At 35.7% G+C, this 17,773-nt stretch overlaps 1 protein-coding gene across 2 annotated transcripts in view; it reads right to left on the reverse strand.

Moving 5' to 3' along the window:
• Positions 1-693: 693 nt before the first annotated feature.
• Positions 694-17,773, reverse strand: part of RBM17 (RNA binding motif protein 17) — a 41,855-nt gene continuing 24,775 nt past the window's right edge. For both annotated transcript variants that reach the window (XM_044678133.1, XM_044678132.1), the window contains exons 6-12: positions 16,465-16,521; positions 14,146-14,287; positions 12,786-12,937; positions 6,638-6,711; positions 5,841-5,939; positions 2,177-2,249; positions 694-2,069 (exon numbers count right to left, since the gene is read on the reverse strand). In XM_044678133.1, coding sequence (XP_044534068.1) covers positions 1,966-2,069; positions 2,177-2,249; positions 5,841-5,939; positions 6,638-6,711; positions 12,786-12,937; positions 14,146-14,287; positions 16,465-16,521 — 701 coding nt within the window. In that variant the 3' untranslated portion in view covers positions 694-1,965. The remainder of the gene's footprint in view (positions 2,070-2,176; positions 2,250-5,840; positions 5,940-6,637; positions 6,712-12,785; positions 12,938-14,145; positions 14,288-16,464; positions 16,522-17,773) is intronic.

A 17,773-nucleotide genomic window follows, 5' to 3' on the forward strand; every position in this document is an offset into this window, starting at 1 on the left:
CAGTGATGGGCAAACTATTTCCTGAAGGCCAGATCCAGGTCTAGTTTGTCCATCACTGCCTTAAGCAATTCCCTAATCACTACATCTGGATGTGGGGGTGTAGCGATTAGGGAATTGCTTAAGGCAGTGATGAGCAAACTAGACCTGGATCTGGCCCTCAGGAAATAGTTTGCCCATCACTGGTCTAGAGGAAAGTAGCCCAGAAATATGCTGAATCTATTATGGTATTAAAAGATTCTTGTAAATAATGTGGTGTCTCACATATAACAGAAAAGTTAGAAACTTTTATTAATTTCTAACTCCAGGGCTAATTAAAGTGAAAGTAGAACAAGATATTCATCCTTTTATCTGGTGTAACCAGTGGACAATTCTATGAACTCCCCAAACACAAAATAAGTGGTAAATCTCTAATAAAAATATGTGAATAAAAATGCACTCCAAAGAAGGTAGTTTGCAATGCTAATGAATGTTACTAAAACATATTTTTGTTAAACAGTATTTTAAAATTTTAAACTGAGGCCACATCTAAAATTTTCCACTAATTCTAGTGCAATGACTAACCTCCAAGATATCACTGCATTATGCCATGGATTAAAAAGTCCTTAACTCCAAAGTATTTCACAGAGCATTGTCTATCCTCATAGAAATTTTCTCAACACAAATACTCAATGAAATAATCAGCACCACAAAGACTGAAATGTTATTGTTTTATTTATATGAACTAAAAACATCTGGAAACTTCTTTAAAAGCAAAAAATAGTTCTCAAATCTCCAAATTGAGTCTAGGGCATTAATCAAGAGATTAAATATTGGGCTTCCTTTTTTTCTCTAAGGATCATAATATACTTCCACACTGATGAACATCTCAAAAATAAAACAAAGGTACCTGTCCCATTGCTGCCACTTCGGGGGAAAGAGTAGTATGCAACTTAACATTCAGGCAAACAACAGGACAGAACATAGGCACCAAGTTATGCACTGGATACACTCCCAGTTCTGACAGTGAACTTTATAGCACTGATCATTTTACTAGTTCTTTTTTTCTGGCCCTATTAACTTTTAAAATCACATTTAACCTTGCATTCAAATAGTGCAACACTTTTATCAATCTAGTGGAATCATTAATACACCAACATCTAAAGAGTCTCAAGTGGATGAATTGTGTCTTAAATTAAGAATCTTATTTATATAACAGCAAAATCAACACCATAGGAAATCTTGCACAAAATTTGGCCAGCAGGAGAATGGGGTTTGCTCTAACTTGTATTTCTCTATCTGAAGAGAGATTGGAGACAAGATGCTAGGTTTACCGATTCCTGTACCAACACACAACCCCTTCCCAAGTCCTATTTGTCTTGGCTTGAAGAGAGATGATTCATTCAAACTCATTCTTTTATATTCATGATTCTTCAATTTTACTTCTGAATATAAAGAGGTTTTCCAACAATTAGCAGAAAAGATCTTACTGGCTCCAAAAAGAGCAGATATATTCACCACTGGCAGAGATTGCCAAATGATTACTATGGGGTCTTTGTAGCTATTTTGTTAATAGCTGGCACATTACTAAGAAAGTGAAAGATCACATGTTATGATTCCTCTTCTTCCCCCACCCCTACCCCCTTTCAATATCTTCAAGATTTTCCAGAGTTCATGAAATATCACATCACTAATGCATTCAAGAATCATCATAAGGGCCTATCAGTAAATGTAAACAACTATAGTGTAGTGAAAAACAAAGAAACAATCAGAGAGGCATAAAGCTTTTTTTTTTTTTTTAAAGGATTTTATACTATATAAAAAAAACCACAAAATAAAAAAAAGGGTCAGTCAACATGAATTTTAGGAGTCCTTCCCAAAAGTCTCAGTACCCACTGGTCAAGCAGGCTTGCCTTCTTTCCTCTTTGCTTTCAGCCTAAAGGCTTACTAAGGATTGCCAGAGGTGATTTGTGCTCTGAGTTCTTAAAATCAGACTTGCTCTGCCAGATCCAAGACTCTGAATTTATCCAAGTTGTAGAAACAAGCTTTCACTACCCGTCCACCAAAATACCTCCCATTCAGATCAACAACAGCTAGAATGCAAACAGAAAAAGGTATTAAATGCAAAGATGAAAATCAGTTGTTTAAAAAAAATTCTCCAACAAATATGAAGCATATTTAGTAGTAAAATTTAATTTACCTTTAATTGCTGATTCAACCCTTTCAAACTCTAAAAATATTCGTACAGCTTCATCATCAGGGGCACCAGGAATCTGGAACAGAGATCAAATCATATTAATAAAGACTTTTTGTTCCTATACTAAGAGTGATCTACATTTAGCAAACTTTATGGTTTAACAATAGCTAGCATTTATCTAATGATTTGCAAAGCACTTTAAAAGCATCTCATTTTATCCTTATAATAACCCTGGGAAGTAGGTGCTATTAATCTTACATGCCACTTTCCTCATAACTGCTTTGTGAGATAGGTAGTATACAGAGATTATTTCCATTTTACAAATGAATCTACTAAGGTTACATGACTTGACCAGTCATACAATATGTGGAAGAGCCAAGTCTCAAATTCATCTTCTGACTTTAAGTTTAATATTCTTCCTACTACCTTCTGAGTCAGCCCTAGGACACTGTACAAAATCTACACTATCAAGATATCCTAACAACTACATCTCAGAACACCCCAAACTAGACTTATCTTTTCCCAAAATGTGTTTCTTCCTCTAGTTTTCACTAATCATTTGTGGCACTGCTATTTACTTGTCTATTTTATCTCCAAACTTAGGGTTATCTCTGAGTCCTTTCTCATCTCTCATATTCCATTATTAACTCTTGTTTCCACCACTGAATCTCTCTCAATTGTCATTCTCCTCTATTCCCTCAGTCACCAAGTGAGTCATAGTCCTTATTACAAACTACCCAGGTTACTTACTTAACTACAAGTTTTCCTGTCTCCATTCTCTTCCTTTCCAACTCATTTTAAATTTGAAAAGAATAAATAAATCAATGGACAAGTGCTTATGAAGCACCTACATGTCACGCATTGTGCTGAGAGTTGGAGATACAAACAAAAAAATGAAATAGTACCTGCTCTTAAGGAGTTTATGTTCTATCACAATAAAAAGACAACACAGACTTAATAAAGTTCATTTAGGGAGGAAGAGCACTAGCATTAAAGGAGAATCAGGGGGAAGCTGGGTGGCTCAGTGGATTGAGAGTCAGGCCCAAAGATGGGAGGTCCTGGGTTGAAATATGGCCTCAGACACTTCCTAGCTGTGTGACTCTGGGCAAGTCACTTAATCCCCACTGCCTAGCCCTTACCACTCTTCTGCCTTAGAACCAATACCCAGTAAGAATTTTTTTTTTTTTTAAAAAGGAGAATCAGGAAAGTTTTCACATAAAGCAATCTTTGAGCTGAGTCTTAAGTGAGGTATTCTACTATGCAGAGGTGAAAAGAAAATGTATTTCAGGCATGGGAAATGGCTAGGTTAAAGACACAAGGACAATAGAATATTGTGCCCGAGGAACAGGAAAAAGGACAAAGAAACCAAGCTTTTGTGAATGAGGGGAGCAATAAGCTACCGAAGCTTAAAGCTGCACTAGACTGTTGGGACACTATATAACAAGGCCAGAAAAGGGAAGGGCTATAAAAGACAAAGAAGTTTACAGTTGATTCTAGAGTCAGTAGACAGACACAAGAGTTTAGAAAGCATGGAAGAGACATGGTCAGACCTGAGTGTAAAGAAAACCACTTTGGCAGCTGTGTAAAGGATGGACTGGAATGAAGAAAAAGCATGAAGGAGGAAAGCCAATTAGGAGGTCACAGCAATAGTCCAGGCAAGAGGTGGGAAGGGTTTCAACTACAGTGGAGGTTGTATAAGCAATAAGAAGGGGATATGTGAGAGCTGTTGTAGGGGAAGAAACAGCAAGATTTGGCAATATAGCAATATATGGAATAAGTCAGAGGGAAGAGTTGAGAATAAAACCGAAGCCGAAAATCTGAGAAGGATGGAAGTACTCAAAAGAGAAGGAAATGTGAAAGAAAAAGGAGGATTTTGTTGTTTGTTTGTTTTTGAGAAAGCTAATGACATTGTTCTGTTTTAGACATGTTGAATTTGAGATGTCTGTGAGATATCCAGTTTGAAATGTCCAGCAGGCAATTATTAAAGTGGGACAGGTGTGTGTGTGTGTGTGTGACTGTGTGTAAATACACACATATTTTTATAGATACATATACATCAGAGAGTCAACCACATATAGGAAACTGAATTCATGGTAGCTGATCAAGTCACTAAGGGAAGTACAGAAAAGAAGAGGGCCATTACTGAGCCTTGGGTGGTGTGCACCCACAGATGATGAGCCAGCAAAGAACACCAAACAGGCAGGTGAGAGAAAAAACCAAAAGGGAATATCTAGGAGAGGTTGGTCAATAGTAACAAATGTTACAGAGAGGTCAAGAAGAATGACAATTGAGAAAAGACCACCAGACTTGGCAATTAAGGTACAACTGCTAACTTTGGAGAGAGAAAAATAACACTATCAAAATCATATCTTGGTCATGGAATCCAGAGGATCTGGCTTTAAATCCTGCCTCTAATACTACTTGTATGACTTTGAATGAGTCACTTAACCTCCCTGAGCCTCAGTTTCCTCATTTATAAAATGAAAGGTTATAGGTCAATGAGTCTATGATCTTGGTATGTTGCTCTTTTTTCGAAAAACTTTTAAGGCTTCTCAAGATCTAAAGAGTAAAGTTCAAAGTCTTTGCCTTTAAGCCCTGCCTAAATGGACCACCATACATTTTCAGGCTTCTCTGCCCACAAAGATACACTGACCTCTTCTCTGTATACATGGAATATTCTCTTTCCCCATCTTTTCCTGTTCCTACCCTTTTTTTAAAGTCTAACTCAAATGATACCTCCCTTCTGTGACCTTCTCCCTTGTACGTCAATCATATAACACAAAGGCACTTAATAGATACATAATGAACATCAAGCAGTCATCAAAACATCATAGCATGAAAGGAGCCTTTGGTGTATCTGCTGACAGGCTGTATTTCTGTTTATTTCCAGATTCAGTTCAAGCTCATCACTAGCGTTAAAGAATTTTTTGTTTGCCATAGCTACCCATGAAGAATATTTATTGAGTTGTGGAAGAATTGTGATCTGTATCAGTAGAGGGAGTAACCCAAAGTAGTATCTCCATATTCAAATGTTTATGTTACAGCAAAAGAACTATGGGCAACAAATGAGAAATACTTTTGTAATTAGGCAGTAAGTTACTTCTCTTATAGCAGAGAACACTTTGGTGAAGTTACATTCTAGCAAATAAATGTTGGCATAAAAGTTCCTGAAGCTATGATATGGGGACAAAAGATATCTGACTCTTGTTTTTGGGTTAATTAGGTGGGTGAGTGGATCAAAAGCTAGGTCTAGAGCAGTGATTCCCAAAGTGGGCGCTACCGCCCCCTGGTGGGTGCTGCAGTGATCCAGGGAAGCAGTGATGGCCACAGGTACATTTATCTTTCCTATTAATTGCTATTAAAATTTAAAAAAAAATTAATTTCCAGAGGGCTAAGTAATATTTTTTTCTGGAAAGGGGGCGGTAAGCCAAAAAACCACTGGTCTAGAGGAAGGACATCCTGGGTTTAAATCAGGACTCAGACATTTCCTAGCTGTGTGTGATCCTGGGCAAGTCACTTAACCCCCATTGCCTACCTCTCACCATTCTTTTGCCTCAGAACCAAGTATTGATGCTAAGACAGAAGGTAAGGGTTTAAAAAAAGTTTTTCTTTCTAAAAATTTTTTATAATAAGCATATAAATGTTCTTAGGATAAGAATGATCTTACTTCAAAAATTACACATTTTCCAACTTTGCCATATTTTTCACATTCTTCCTTGGTTTCTCCTTCCAGATCTTCATCTACTTCTCCAGCACCCACCATGTTCTGCAAATCAAGGAAAAGAAATTCAATGACCATATGTCAAACTTGATGATTATTAAAATTTTCATTCCTGAAACGTACCAAAACTAATAGTTCTTTAAAAAATTAAAGGCATTTATATTAAAGAAAGTATTGGGCATAAGGCTAAAAAATGACCTACTCAGGTACCAGAATTTTGAAAAGTTTTCAAGTAAGAGAACAGAGAAATGTCAAAATAATTTTTTCCCCTGATGTGAAAAACGAAAGCACTTCAATACATCACAGAAATCTTAAGAGTAATTTCTAACCACTGTGTTGCAAAGAAATGAATACTTCAAAGCAAATATCTCTTAAATCCATATACATCTACTTGGATGAATTTGAATCAAGGAAAGGAAAAAAAAGAAAAACTGTTTACAAGACACTTACTCTAGGACTTGCATTTCTTTATTATTAGTCAGTTTTTGAGTTTTTCCTGAATGTCAACTGTAACGCTGATTCTTTTGATATTTATCGACACAATAAATTACAGCTTATGTAGCAACTTTGGTGAATGAACATGCACTTTTATAATCAGCAAGCTATAATTTGTATTTATATGATCGCAGGACATAAATCATTCAGGGGAAATACTTTTAAGCAATTATTGCTTTTGTTCTCTTAGACTTCAACAATACTCAAAACAAAACCAGAACAAAAAAAAGAGCCTTTTTTCTACTTACCCTCAGTAGAACCACTTTTGTAGGACACTTAAGGATCTCGGTTAATGGATTTGAATCTGATTTCTTGGATGCATCTGAAGCAACAGAACAAATTTATGTTATTACAATAAAAAGATGGACGAACCTTTGCTAAAATAAAAATTAATTTCAACAATGAGCACTACATTTTTTCCACTAACTCCAGCACCTTAGCAATCATTCACACAACAGAAAAGGATGCTTACTTACAAAAAAAACAGGAAGTTAGCTTTGTTTTAGGGCAATGATTTTCAAATACTTTTCAGAGAGATTTGAATTGTTATCTGATGGATATTATTTTATTTCTCAAAGTAGAGCAAATAAATGGCTTAGTCTAAATCCTCACAACTTAACTTAGTGGAGATTTCTGATTTGGCAAGTACAGAATGTTGCAAGCCTGACAAGAAACCAGTCATTCCATATCAGTAACACTTTTTGGCAAGTTAATAACTGACTGCATTTTTCAATTACTTTACTGGTAGTACAAAAAGGGAAGGTTATGAAGTATAAGAAAACTGGTTGCCAGTAGCCTTGTGATATTAGTAGAATACTATCTTAGGTGTGAAGCTGAAATGGAACTCAAAAGTCGTCTAATTTAACTCCTCTTCAGATCCTGAATCCTATCAATAATAATCCCAATAAATAGTTACTGGGCCTCTGCCTTTTCATCTCTAACAATAGGGAATTATCCCCAAGGGAAGCTATTTCCATTTCTAGAGAGCTCCAAAATATTTGGACAGCTTCCAAATGTTAGGAAGTTGTCAGAGGTGGCCAATGTCTCAGACCTCTTCTACAAAGGAATTATTTAAACATCTAAAGACAATTAAGTACTGAAAACTTGTCCTCTTCAGACTAAACATCCCAATTATTGTTATCACTATTTATTATACAGTAATGGTTTCCAATCACACCACTGCCTCCAGAATGCAAGAGGTTGAAAAAAAAAGGAGAACAAATGGAAACAATGGTGTAGACAAATTTTTTTGGGAGTTTGTGTATGAAAGGGAGGAGGGATATATGTTGACAGTCTGAGGAAATGACAGATTCAGGAGAAGGTTTTAAAGGATAAAAGTGAGAAGAAGTTGAAAACTAGAGAGAGATGACTGAGAAGGAAAACTATCTTAGAAACAGGAGGGATGGGATTAAGACCACAAATAAAGGACCAGAGATTTAGAGGTGGGAAGGATTCTAGAGGCTGGTAAATCCAACCTCTTTATTTTGCAGATGAGGAAATAGGTGCACAGAGGTTAATTGGTTTGCAAAGGGTCACAACTACTAAGTGTTTATGGATAGATCTGAACCTACACCTTCTTGACTCCAAGTCCAGTAACCTATCCATTTTAGTACTCTGCTTCTCAAGGGGTAGCTTCGGAAAGAAGGGGTACTTCTATCTCTAAGTCAAAAGCAAAGGAGAGGATGGAGGAAAATGCTGAAATTATGTACAATATGGAAATGGGGAAGAGAGGGAACTTGTGACATCACTGTGGGAAACACAATAAGAGTTGGACAAGGAATAAAAATATTGGTGTAAGGCAATGAAAGACCAAATTAAACTTTAACCTAAATCTTCAGTGGGACAAGTAGACCAGGTAACTTTTATTAGGCAAGCTAAGGGTTATTTCAAGGCTGGGAGATCTGAAATAGGATAAGCAGCAATAGGATGACAAGGAAACAAGGTACATACAGGTAGAAGTCAGAGAATGCAAAGTTCAACTACTCAAAGGTCAAGATTTTGAAGGAAGAAAGCAAGGCCCGAACGACAGCAGTGACCTAGAGAATCAGGGAGGGATACAGCAGGTAGAGGATGTGGTGAAGTGAAAGAATAGACTTAAGGGGGCTATGGTACAGGGAGAACTATAAGAACAAGAGATTGATGAGGTAGAAGTTTCAGAATTATGGATTTTGAAGGTGAACATTTCTGGGTGATATTGTGATCAATGTGGCATGATAGTACATATGTGAGCAGGCTACAGGGAAAAGTACTAGGAGAAAAGGAGAGGCTGGGACAGGAAATGACTAAAAGGGTAAGTTCTTAGAAAAAGCATAGGATCAGAAGATCAAATGTATAAGTACAGTATAATAGATTTAGAGCTGGAAGTGACCTAAGGGGCTATCAAGGCACTATTTCTCTATTAGTATTTATGAGAAATCTTGGGATATCTTAACATACACATGAGGAACTCACTGTTGGAGAAAAGCCTTTAAGAGTACATTTCAATCAAATGAGTCAAATACTTTGTAATCAAGAAATAACCCACTAAATATTAGTGTGTACGCTCTCTGAACATTTCAGTCAACTATGTGTTGTAAAGTTGTAATCCACTAAAGAAAAATGGGAAAGTCTATTGTTTTCTTCTTATACTTTCATTAAGGGTAATCTTGAAGTAGTTATATCATTTTATTGATGACATTATAAAAGAAGAAAATGTAGATATATGGGTTAGTAATTAATGATATTCTCTTTTGTCATTAAGAATATAGTGTATAAGAGAAAATAGGTGCAATAGAGCAGACAGAATGCCAGGCCTGGAGTAAGGGACCTGGGTTCAAATCTGACCTCAGTTATTTTCTGTGTGACACTGGGCAAATCATTTAATTCTGCTTACCTAGTCCTTTCCCTTCTGTCTTAGAGTTGTTACTAAGATGGAATTTAGACAATAATAAAATATAATCTGTATAGGGTCAAGCCAATATGTCAGAACAGAGATATCACCGCTAACTGAACTCTCTGAACATTGCCCTCCAAGCACCTTTAAAATAATGCATCAATATGAATTCTGGAGCAATAAAGACAATGAAATCTCAGGGTGAAATATTTTTCTAGTCCAAGACAACACAGGCAGAAGAGGTCTGTGATACTAGCCAGGGTGGGGGTTGGCTGCAACCATGGAGTCTACATGGCAATAACATTGGCAGTGTGTCTTAGGGATGGCTGCAACAGCAATAGCAGCTTTGAGAGCTCTTGGCCCAGATATAGTATGGGGAGTGGGGGTGGAAGAGGCTGAATAACTGGTCAAAAAAGATTACAGGGGACCTTTTGCTTGTTCTAGGCGCAGGACCTAACATTGCTTGACAATTCTATTGTTTATATGCAGTTCTGGGTCACAGTTCCAAGGTGAAGAAGAGCACAGCTGATTAGCTGCAAGGGAGCAATAGTAGAGGAAAAATGGGAAAAGAAATGAGTGATGCAAGAAAATAAAGAAAAGAAAATTAATGACTTAGTAAAGGAAGTGCCCTAAAATAAAGAAGATAACACTAGAAAACAGAATTGGTCAAACAATAAGAGGCACAACAATTCAATGAAGAAAAGAAATCCTTAAAAAGTAGAATGGACAATTTTTTTAAAAAAAGGTACAAAAACTCATTAGAGAAAATAATTCCTTCAAAATGAGAATTGAGTAAGTGGAAACTAAAGTCTATTAAGAAACAATAAAACAAAGTCAAAAGAATGGAAAAAAAAAAAGGAAAAAAGATGAAGTATCATAAGAAAAACAGCTGACCTGGAAAACAGATCAAAGAGAGATAACTTGAGAATCAATGGTCTCCCTAAAAAACTATGATTAATAAAAAGAACCTAGACATTGTATTTCAAGAAATTATAAAAGAAAAATGTCCTGATATCTTAGAATTAGAAGGTAAAATATAAACTGAAAGAATTCACCCATCTCCTCCTGACAGAGATCTCAAAATGAAAACTCTCAGGAATATTATAGCCAAATTCCAGAGCTCTCATGTCAAGGGGCAAATAGTGCAAGCAACCAGAAAAAAAACTATTTAAATATTGTGGAGTCACAGTCAGAATCACACAAGACTTAGCAATTTTCACATTAAAGAAATAGAGAGCTTGGAAAATGGTATTCCAGATGGCAAAGGAGTATGGATTAAACCAAGAATAACCTACCTAGCAAAACTGAGTATAATCCTGCTGGGGTCGGGGCAGGGATGGATGGTCATTTAATGAAATAAGAGAACTTTTCAAACATTCCTGATGAATAGACCAAGAGCTGACTAGAAAATGTGAAATTCAAACACAAGACTCAAGAGAAACATAAAAGATAAACATGAAAGAGAAATTATAATGGATTTAATAAGGTTAAACTGTTTACATTCTTTTGTGGGGAAGATAATACAAGTAATTCCTAACTACTTGATTATTCTTAGGGTAGTTAGAATGAGTCAATTATGTTGGATGATCTAAAAAATGAAGAGGTGAGAAAGAGCAACGCAATGGAAGAAGGGAGAGGAAGAATAGGGGGAGATGGCAGGCAACACCTGAACCTCATTCTCACTAAAATTGGTGTCTCTCTCTGTCTCTCTCTCCCCTCCACTCCAACTCTCCCCTGCTCCTTCCCCATCCCTTCTGAAAAGTCTGTTTTGCTTCTAATTATGCTCCACCCTCCCTTTTATCACCTCTCCCTACCTTATCTCTAAACCATTTTAAATAGAAATGAGAGAGAGAGAGAGAGAGAAGGAAATAGCAATAAATCAATTATAAATGTAAATGCGATGAACTCACCTATAAAACAGAAACAGAAGAATGGATTAGAAAACAAAATTCACTAATGTTGTTTATAAGAAAGATTGGAAACAGACACAGAGATAAAATAAGAGGCTAGAACAGAATTCATTTTGCTATAGGTGAGGTAAAAAAGACAGAGATAGAACTCATGATCTCAAAGCAAAATTAGTTAAAAGAAACTATATTTTGCTATAAAAATGCTATAGACCTCCGGAGAGAATTGATGAATCTGTTTTCAGATGGTTTATTAATCAATTTCCAATAATAACCTACTTAAAAGAAATGGGAAGGAAGGAAGCTGGCTTTATTAATGCTTATAGGTCAGTGATGGGCAAACTATTCCCCACGGGCCAGATCCAGGCTGTAGTTTGCCCATCACTGCCTTAAGCAATTCCCTAATCACTATACCCCCACATCCAGATGCCCATCACTATTATAGGTAGTCTACAAACTCAGTGATTCTTAACACATTCTGAAACCCTTTCCTGTCACTGTGAAAGCAGAAGGGGGGTTGTAAAGAGTTGTCAAGGGACACTTTAAATTTATTTCACCGAATTGCTGAAAAGAATTCATCACTTGATGACCAGTTTCCCTGTGATGAGCATCTATTTACTTAGCTAAGTGGGCCACAAACAATAGACTCAGTTGGTCACAAGTATGGTACACCTTTTTTTTGAAAGACTGAATGAACTTTACATAGCTTATATGTTAGGATAGTCTTCAAGAGAGGTTTTGCCACATTTCAGTTCATACTTAGGGAAAACAAGTTTTGATCCACAAGAAAGTAAAACCTCATAAGGAATTATAAATTAATGTAAGCAAAATTTTGCAGAAAGAATAAAATACTAGGAAAGGAATAGTGATAAAGCAAACTATATAGAACTCAATATATATCTCACAATATAGTAGCTATTACTAATATCACTGCTACAAAATCCAATTAAAAGACATAATGATTGTTTCAATTTCACAGATCCTTTCTTCAAAAGAAATTGTACTCTCATCTTTTCCTAATGACTTTTTTAATTTAAAGAAAAAAGGATTTTCCTTCCTCTCAATTTCCCCATTTTTCCTTTTTCAGAGTTTTTCTCTAGCTTTATTCCCAAAAAATAAAATCAAGAGTCTCCCTGTCACTCATGTCTGAAACACATCTTCTGCCTACTGAGATCCCTAGTTTCCTTTAAATCTCAACTAAAGTCCCATCTTTTACTGGAAGCCTTCCTTGACCCCTCTGAATTACTATGCAAATATAATTTTTTTTACTTATCCTATATATACTTTGCTTTGCATACAATTTTTTGCATGTTGTCTCTTCCATTAGATTGCATGCTCCTTGAGGGCAGAGACTGTCTTTTGCCTCTTCTTGTATCCCCAGTGCTTAGCATCGTGCCTGGTACATAGAAGGTGTTTAATAAATGTTGACTGATTGATTGATTTGACTGACTGAAAAGTCATTGAAGAATTTCTATGATTACAAAATTTGTAGTTTTGGGGGAAAGAGTATTATTAAGGAATGTGTTCTAGGAAAGAATGAAAATTGGGTGGAAAGTCTAGTCCTTTCTTGTTCTCCTAGATATCTATAACCAAACTGTCCTTTAAGGGAAAACATACCTTTCTCTGTAGCATCACCAACAATGATCTTGCCACCTCTCTTACTCGTCTTTTCAACTGACAATGCTGTGCTCAGCCCTTGCTCATGTTTTCCAAGGCCTTGGCCTTCTCGGAAGCCATACTTCTGCATGATTTTATGAGCTACGGTACCACTAGCAAAAGGAACAATGAAAAGTATGATGTAAATCAATTTTCTTGTCCACAATATCAAATTGATATCCAAAAGATTATTTGAGTTCCGGTATGCAACAAAGGTCAATTTTAGGTAATATAACAGCATATAAATAGAGAAAGTCATCTTGAAATTAAAGTGTATAAAAATGAAAAATGATAAAGGCTGCCATAAATATATAAATTAGTATTTTAATTAAAGCCATGTTGATAGATAAAATCATTAGACCACGCGCTTGTAAGCATTCAAAACTGCCGCCTCCATACTGCCTCCTAGCCAAGCCCTCTACTCGCCAAAGAAGAGAGCACTCCCTCCTAACCCACGAGATTTAAGCGCTCCCCTGCGTCAAGACGTCGGAAACGGAAAACAGTTGGACCATGTTGGATCACGGGAAATGTAGTTTTATACATTTCCCAGATTCACTTGTTACAAGTGATAATATATGTTGGAATATAATGCTAGGGAACAATATAAGCTGGAGAGGATTTAAGGAAATAATGGATAACAGGCAGATAATAAATATTTAAGGAGAGATATGGGATATTTGGATAAAAGTGCTATGAAAAGTTAAAATCAAGGAAGTTTCACATACAAAGATGAACGAATTCCAAATTACAGGGAAAGTATTACAAGATCCACCAAGTCAATAGGACAAGGAAAAAAATTCATGTCTCATTCTACTTAGAATGTAAAGATTCTAGGAAAAATGACATATAATTCAAAATGCATAGTGTCTATTTACAAATTATACTAAAAATTGCCAATTACCAGGTACATCTTCTATGATGAACATGAAGCTAAACATGAGAATTTTAGATACAATTTAAACGTAGAGATTTTTAGAGAAAACGATGACTAACTGCTGGAATATACTCCAAATTCACCAAGGACTTGATCCTTGAAGATAATGCAGAACAAAAATAATTTAGAGTTATAAAAGATGTTGTTTGGGGCCATCTATTCCAACCTCATTTTATATACTAGTAAACTGGGGAAAACATCAACTGACTTGTCGAAAGTCACACACATAGTAAGTGGCAGAGCTATGTTCAAACCCAACCTCCTGGACTCAAAATCCAGTAGTCTTCTATTATTCCACACTGTTTACACTTAACAATGTTGCTCAAATTCTTAAGAAATGAATTCTTTAAGAACTCCTTTAGAAATTAATTAAACTAAAATAATTACCCCATGTTAGCAAGGAAGGAATTACTGGGCCCCGTTGGAGATCGTGGTCTCTCTTGTTCATCATACACGGGGGGAGGAATAGCAGCTTTGGAAGACTGTGAACGAGGTCTTGACTCCTCTTCAAATGGAAACTCTCTAGGTACTGTTAGACAGAATGAAATAAGCTTACCAAAAGAAAAATTTGACAAAAAAATTACATTTTTATAACATTATTTTTCTTACATTAACTACTTCAAATACTTCTGTTTCATGCAGCATAATGAGAGTTTGGGAAGAAATAAAATCTCTTACATAGGTACTCATTTATGTCTTGTACCTAGGACTTATAAGCATACCTCAATAAAGAATAGTCATCAACATCCCACACTAGCTGTCTCCCTTCTTGTCTTTTAACACAAAGCAGGGAAGACATCGTAAAGAAATTGCTAGGGGCAGAGGAAAATGTGATGTTTAAATATTATGCAGGTATCCCCACATTTATGTATGTACCTGACATAAAAGTGATATTCTGGTAGAGGCAGGCAAGAACTTCTATTCTTTCCTATCATATTGCTAGACCTGCCCATAGAATGCTATAAGATTCTCTAACACACCATAAGAGCTACACCAGTGACTTAGGGCCAGGCAGTCACCACTCTAAAGTCTACAGTCTCATAGGTACCAGGCTTGGCCATGGGAGAAGGGTTTCAGCTCAATGACAGAATTAAAGTAAGGATAAAGATATTCGTGATAGCTCAAGTTGGAATACTTAAAAACATTTCCCCCCTAGAAATATAGTGTTTCAATTCTATGACAATATACTTCAGTGGTATTATAGGTTAAATAGTCTTCAGGGGACTATGGCCTAAGAAACGTAAATTATAATTATATTATGGTTAATACTTAAATCTAAGTGAGAAAACATTCTAAATTAAATAAATTTAAAATGAATTTTTAGAACTTTATCCTTTTGGAAATTAAGGGCTGTCTTATTTTACATTTGCAACAATACTGCTTTCAAGTTTTCTACGATTTTTCATTGCAGTGAATGATATTTCAATTACATTAAGTATGAATTAAATAGTCTTGCCTTGGAACCTAACCACTATTTGTAACACTGTTTCTTTGGAGAAAAAAAACATTACTTTTTAAACAGGTTAGATAAAAAATAATAAAAATTTTAACATATAACATAATTAAGGAAAATTTGGTTATAGTAGAGAAAATGGGAAAAATTCCAGAGGTCCTGACTTCTAGTGTTATATCAGTCTACTGGCTCATGCTATCTATGCCCTCAATTTATCAGGTGTATTATTTAATTATCATGAATAAAATAGAGAATAATGCTTACCACTCACTTACCTCCTCATCCTCATCCTAATAATAACTTAATATAGTGCTTTAAAGGTTACAAAGCCCTTTACACATAATATCTCATTCTCTCAGAGCAAAATTATAGGATGGTAGGTAATTAAAACACACACAAAGAGAAAATTACAAATTTATAATAGATTGAAACCTGAAGCTCAAGACCACACACCTACCATTTGTAGCAAATCAAAATACATTAGAAAACATGGAGAATCTCTTGTTCTAAAGGTTATAAAAGCAGAGTGGTTATGCGGGAATTCTATTTTTTTGTGAGCTAGCTTAAGTAGATTGGAAGGCTCTTCAAATTCTTTCCAGATCATTACAATTTTGTTAATGAAGAGGTGGAAAGCAAGAGATTTTCAGCCATCGAGCTTAATAAATAACAAATACAATCAAGGCTTTGAAATGAATAGTAAGGAAGTTAAAAATCAAGTAATCTTCCACCACCTAGTGGAAAGTGATCTGTACTACAGTCTACAGTAGTCACCAGAAAGGTGGCAGGGTAAAAGAACTCAGTGATATTTCTTTAATTCTCAAATGATACAATTTTTAATCTTTAGGTCAGTAAATCAATTCCAAATAATTTTATCTAATGAAACACAGTATTCAGAACTTGGCTTGTACCCTGGAAAACATACAGAATAGTTTTAAATCACATGGGAGACAGAAGTGGACAACAGTGGCAAAAATAGCAAGAAAAAAAGATGAAACTTCTACCCCAAGGGATTAAGGATAAGAAAGTTTGGTTCTGCTCCTATAATTATTAATCTGGAAAGAGACTGATTTGTTTATCTTAACTGGGGACTTACACACTCAAACTGCTTCCAAAATAGAGGAAAACATAACAGTTACTACCCCTCTTTACTTCAGGTGAACCAGAAGACTTAAGCTAAGAATTTAAATCACTGAGTCACAGCTAGCAAGAGACATTTTAAGAAATGAACAAAGTCAAGAAATGGATTAACATACATTCTTTGTCTTTTTCCACGAGAGAAGTTGGTGGTGCAATGGCAGCACCTCCCATACCTGCAAAATATAAAACCAATTTATTAAAAGAATGGGAAAAATGAAACAATATGTTTAAATCACTATTAAGAGAAATATAAATCAGCACTGAAATTTTACTTCAAAACCCCCAAAATGGCAATGATGGCTAGGAACAACCAGTGGAAGGGTTGTAAGAAGACCAGCATATCAATATATTATTAGCAGAGATATAGGGAAAACAATTTGTAATTAAACTAGAATAGTAAATTTCAAATATCTTTTTTACCTAGATAATTATCACAGAGGAAAAGGCCTTATATATGTAAAAATATTTATAGCAATACTGTTTTATAGTAGAAAGGAATTGCAAAGTAGACACATAAATGGCTGAATGAATTATGTTATATGAACAAATATTATGGTGCTGTAAGAAATGAGGACTCTCAGTGAAATAAGCAGAATTCTAATGGTCAAACAATTCTCCTTTTCTTAGCAGAGAGGTGAAGAGGCCTATGCCCTCAGAACTGGTCAATGTGTTGATTTATTTTACTTTACTTTTTTGTTACAAGGAAGAGTTATGGGAGGAAGTGAGTTGGAGGTTGGGAAGTAGCCACAATGTTGTTGTTTTTTAAAGGCTCATCAATAAAATGCTGTTTGTTGTTGTTATTAAAGAAAAATTTTCAGAAGTCAGATTCCTAAAGACTTAAATCTATAATGTGGCTGTCAACAAACTGGAGAAAAAAAGCCACCATCCTTCAAATTTCACCCAATCAACAAACATCTACTGTGTACAAGGTACTTAAGGATACAAAGATATGAATGAAAAAGTCCCTTCGTCACGATCATAGTATTCTACTAGAGGGATACTACAAATATACAGATCAGTAAACACAAAGTAATTCTGACTGAATGAGAGAATGCTAACAACTAGGAGAGGAATCAAAAATGGCATGTGCAAAAGACAGCATTTAAGGTCCATTTTTGAAAGAAGCCAGAGCTGCAAAGTTGAAGGTGATGAGGGAGAGAACTTTGGCCTGGGGAGTAGCTTATGCAAAGGCACCTGAGGAGAGACTGAGTAGCATATACAGATTTGGCCTACTCTCTAATCTTCAGCATTCTTGACATCTGCAGCCTTTGATAACACAGATCATCTCTCTTGAATATACTTTTTCAAGGGCTCTTAACACCACTCTCTCCTGGGTTCTCCTCCTGTCTAAATGACCACTCCTTCTCAGTCTTCCTCTGCTGGCTCCTCATCCCTGTCACCAGCCCTAACTATGAGTGGCCCCCA

Source organism: Gracilinanus agilis, chromosome 5 (assembly GCF_016433145.1).
Source record: "Gracilinanus agilis isolate LMUSP501 chromosome 5, AgileGrace, whole genome shotgun sequence".
Classification (NCBI taxonomy): domain Eukaryota; kingdom Metazoa; phylum Chordata; class Mammalia; order Didelphimorphia; family Didelphidae; genus Gracilinanus; species Gracilinanus agilis.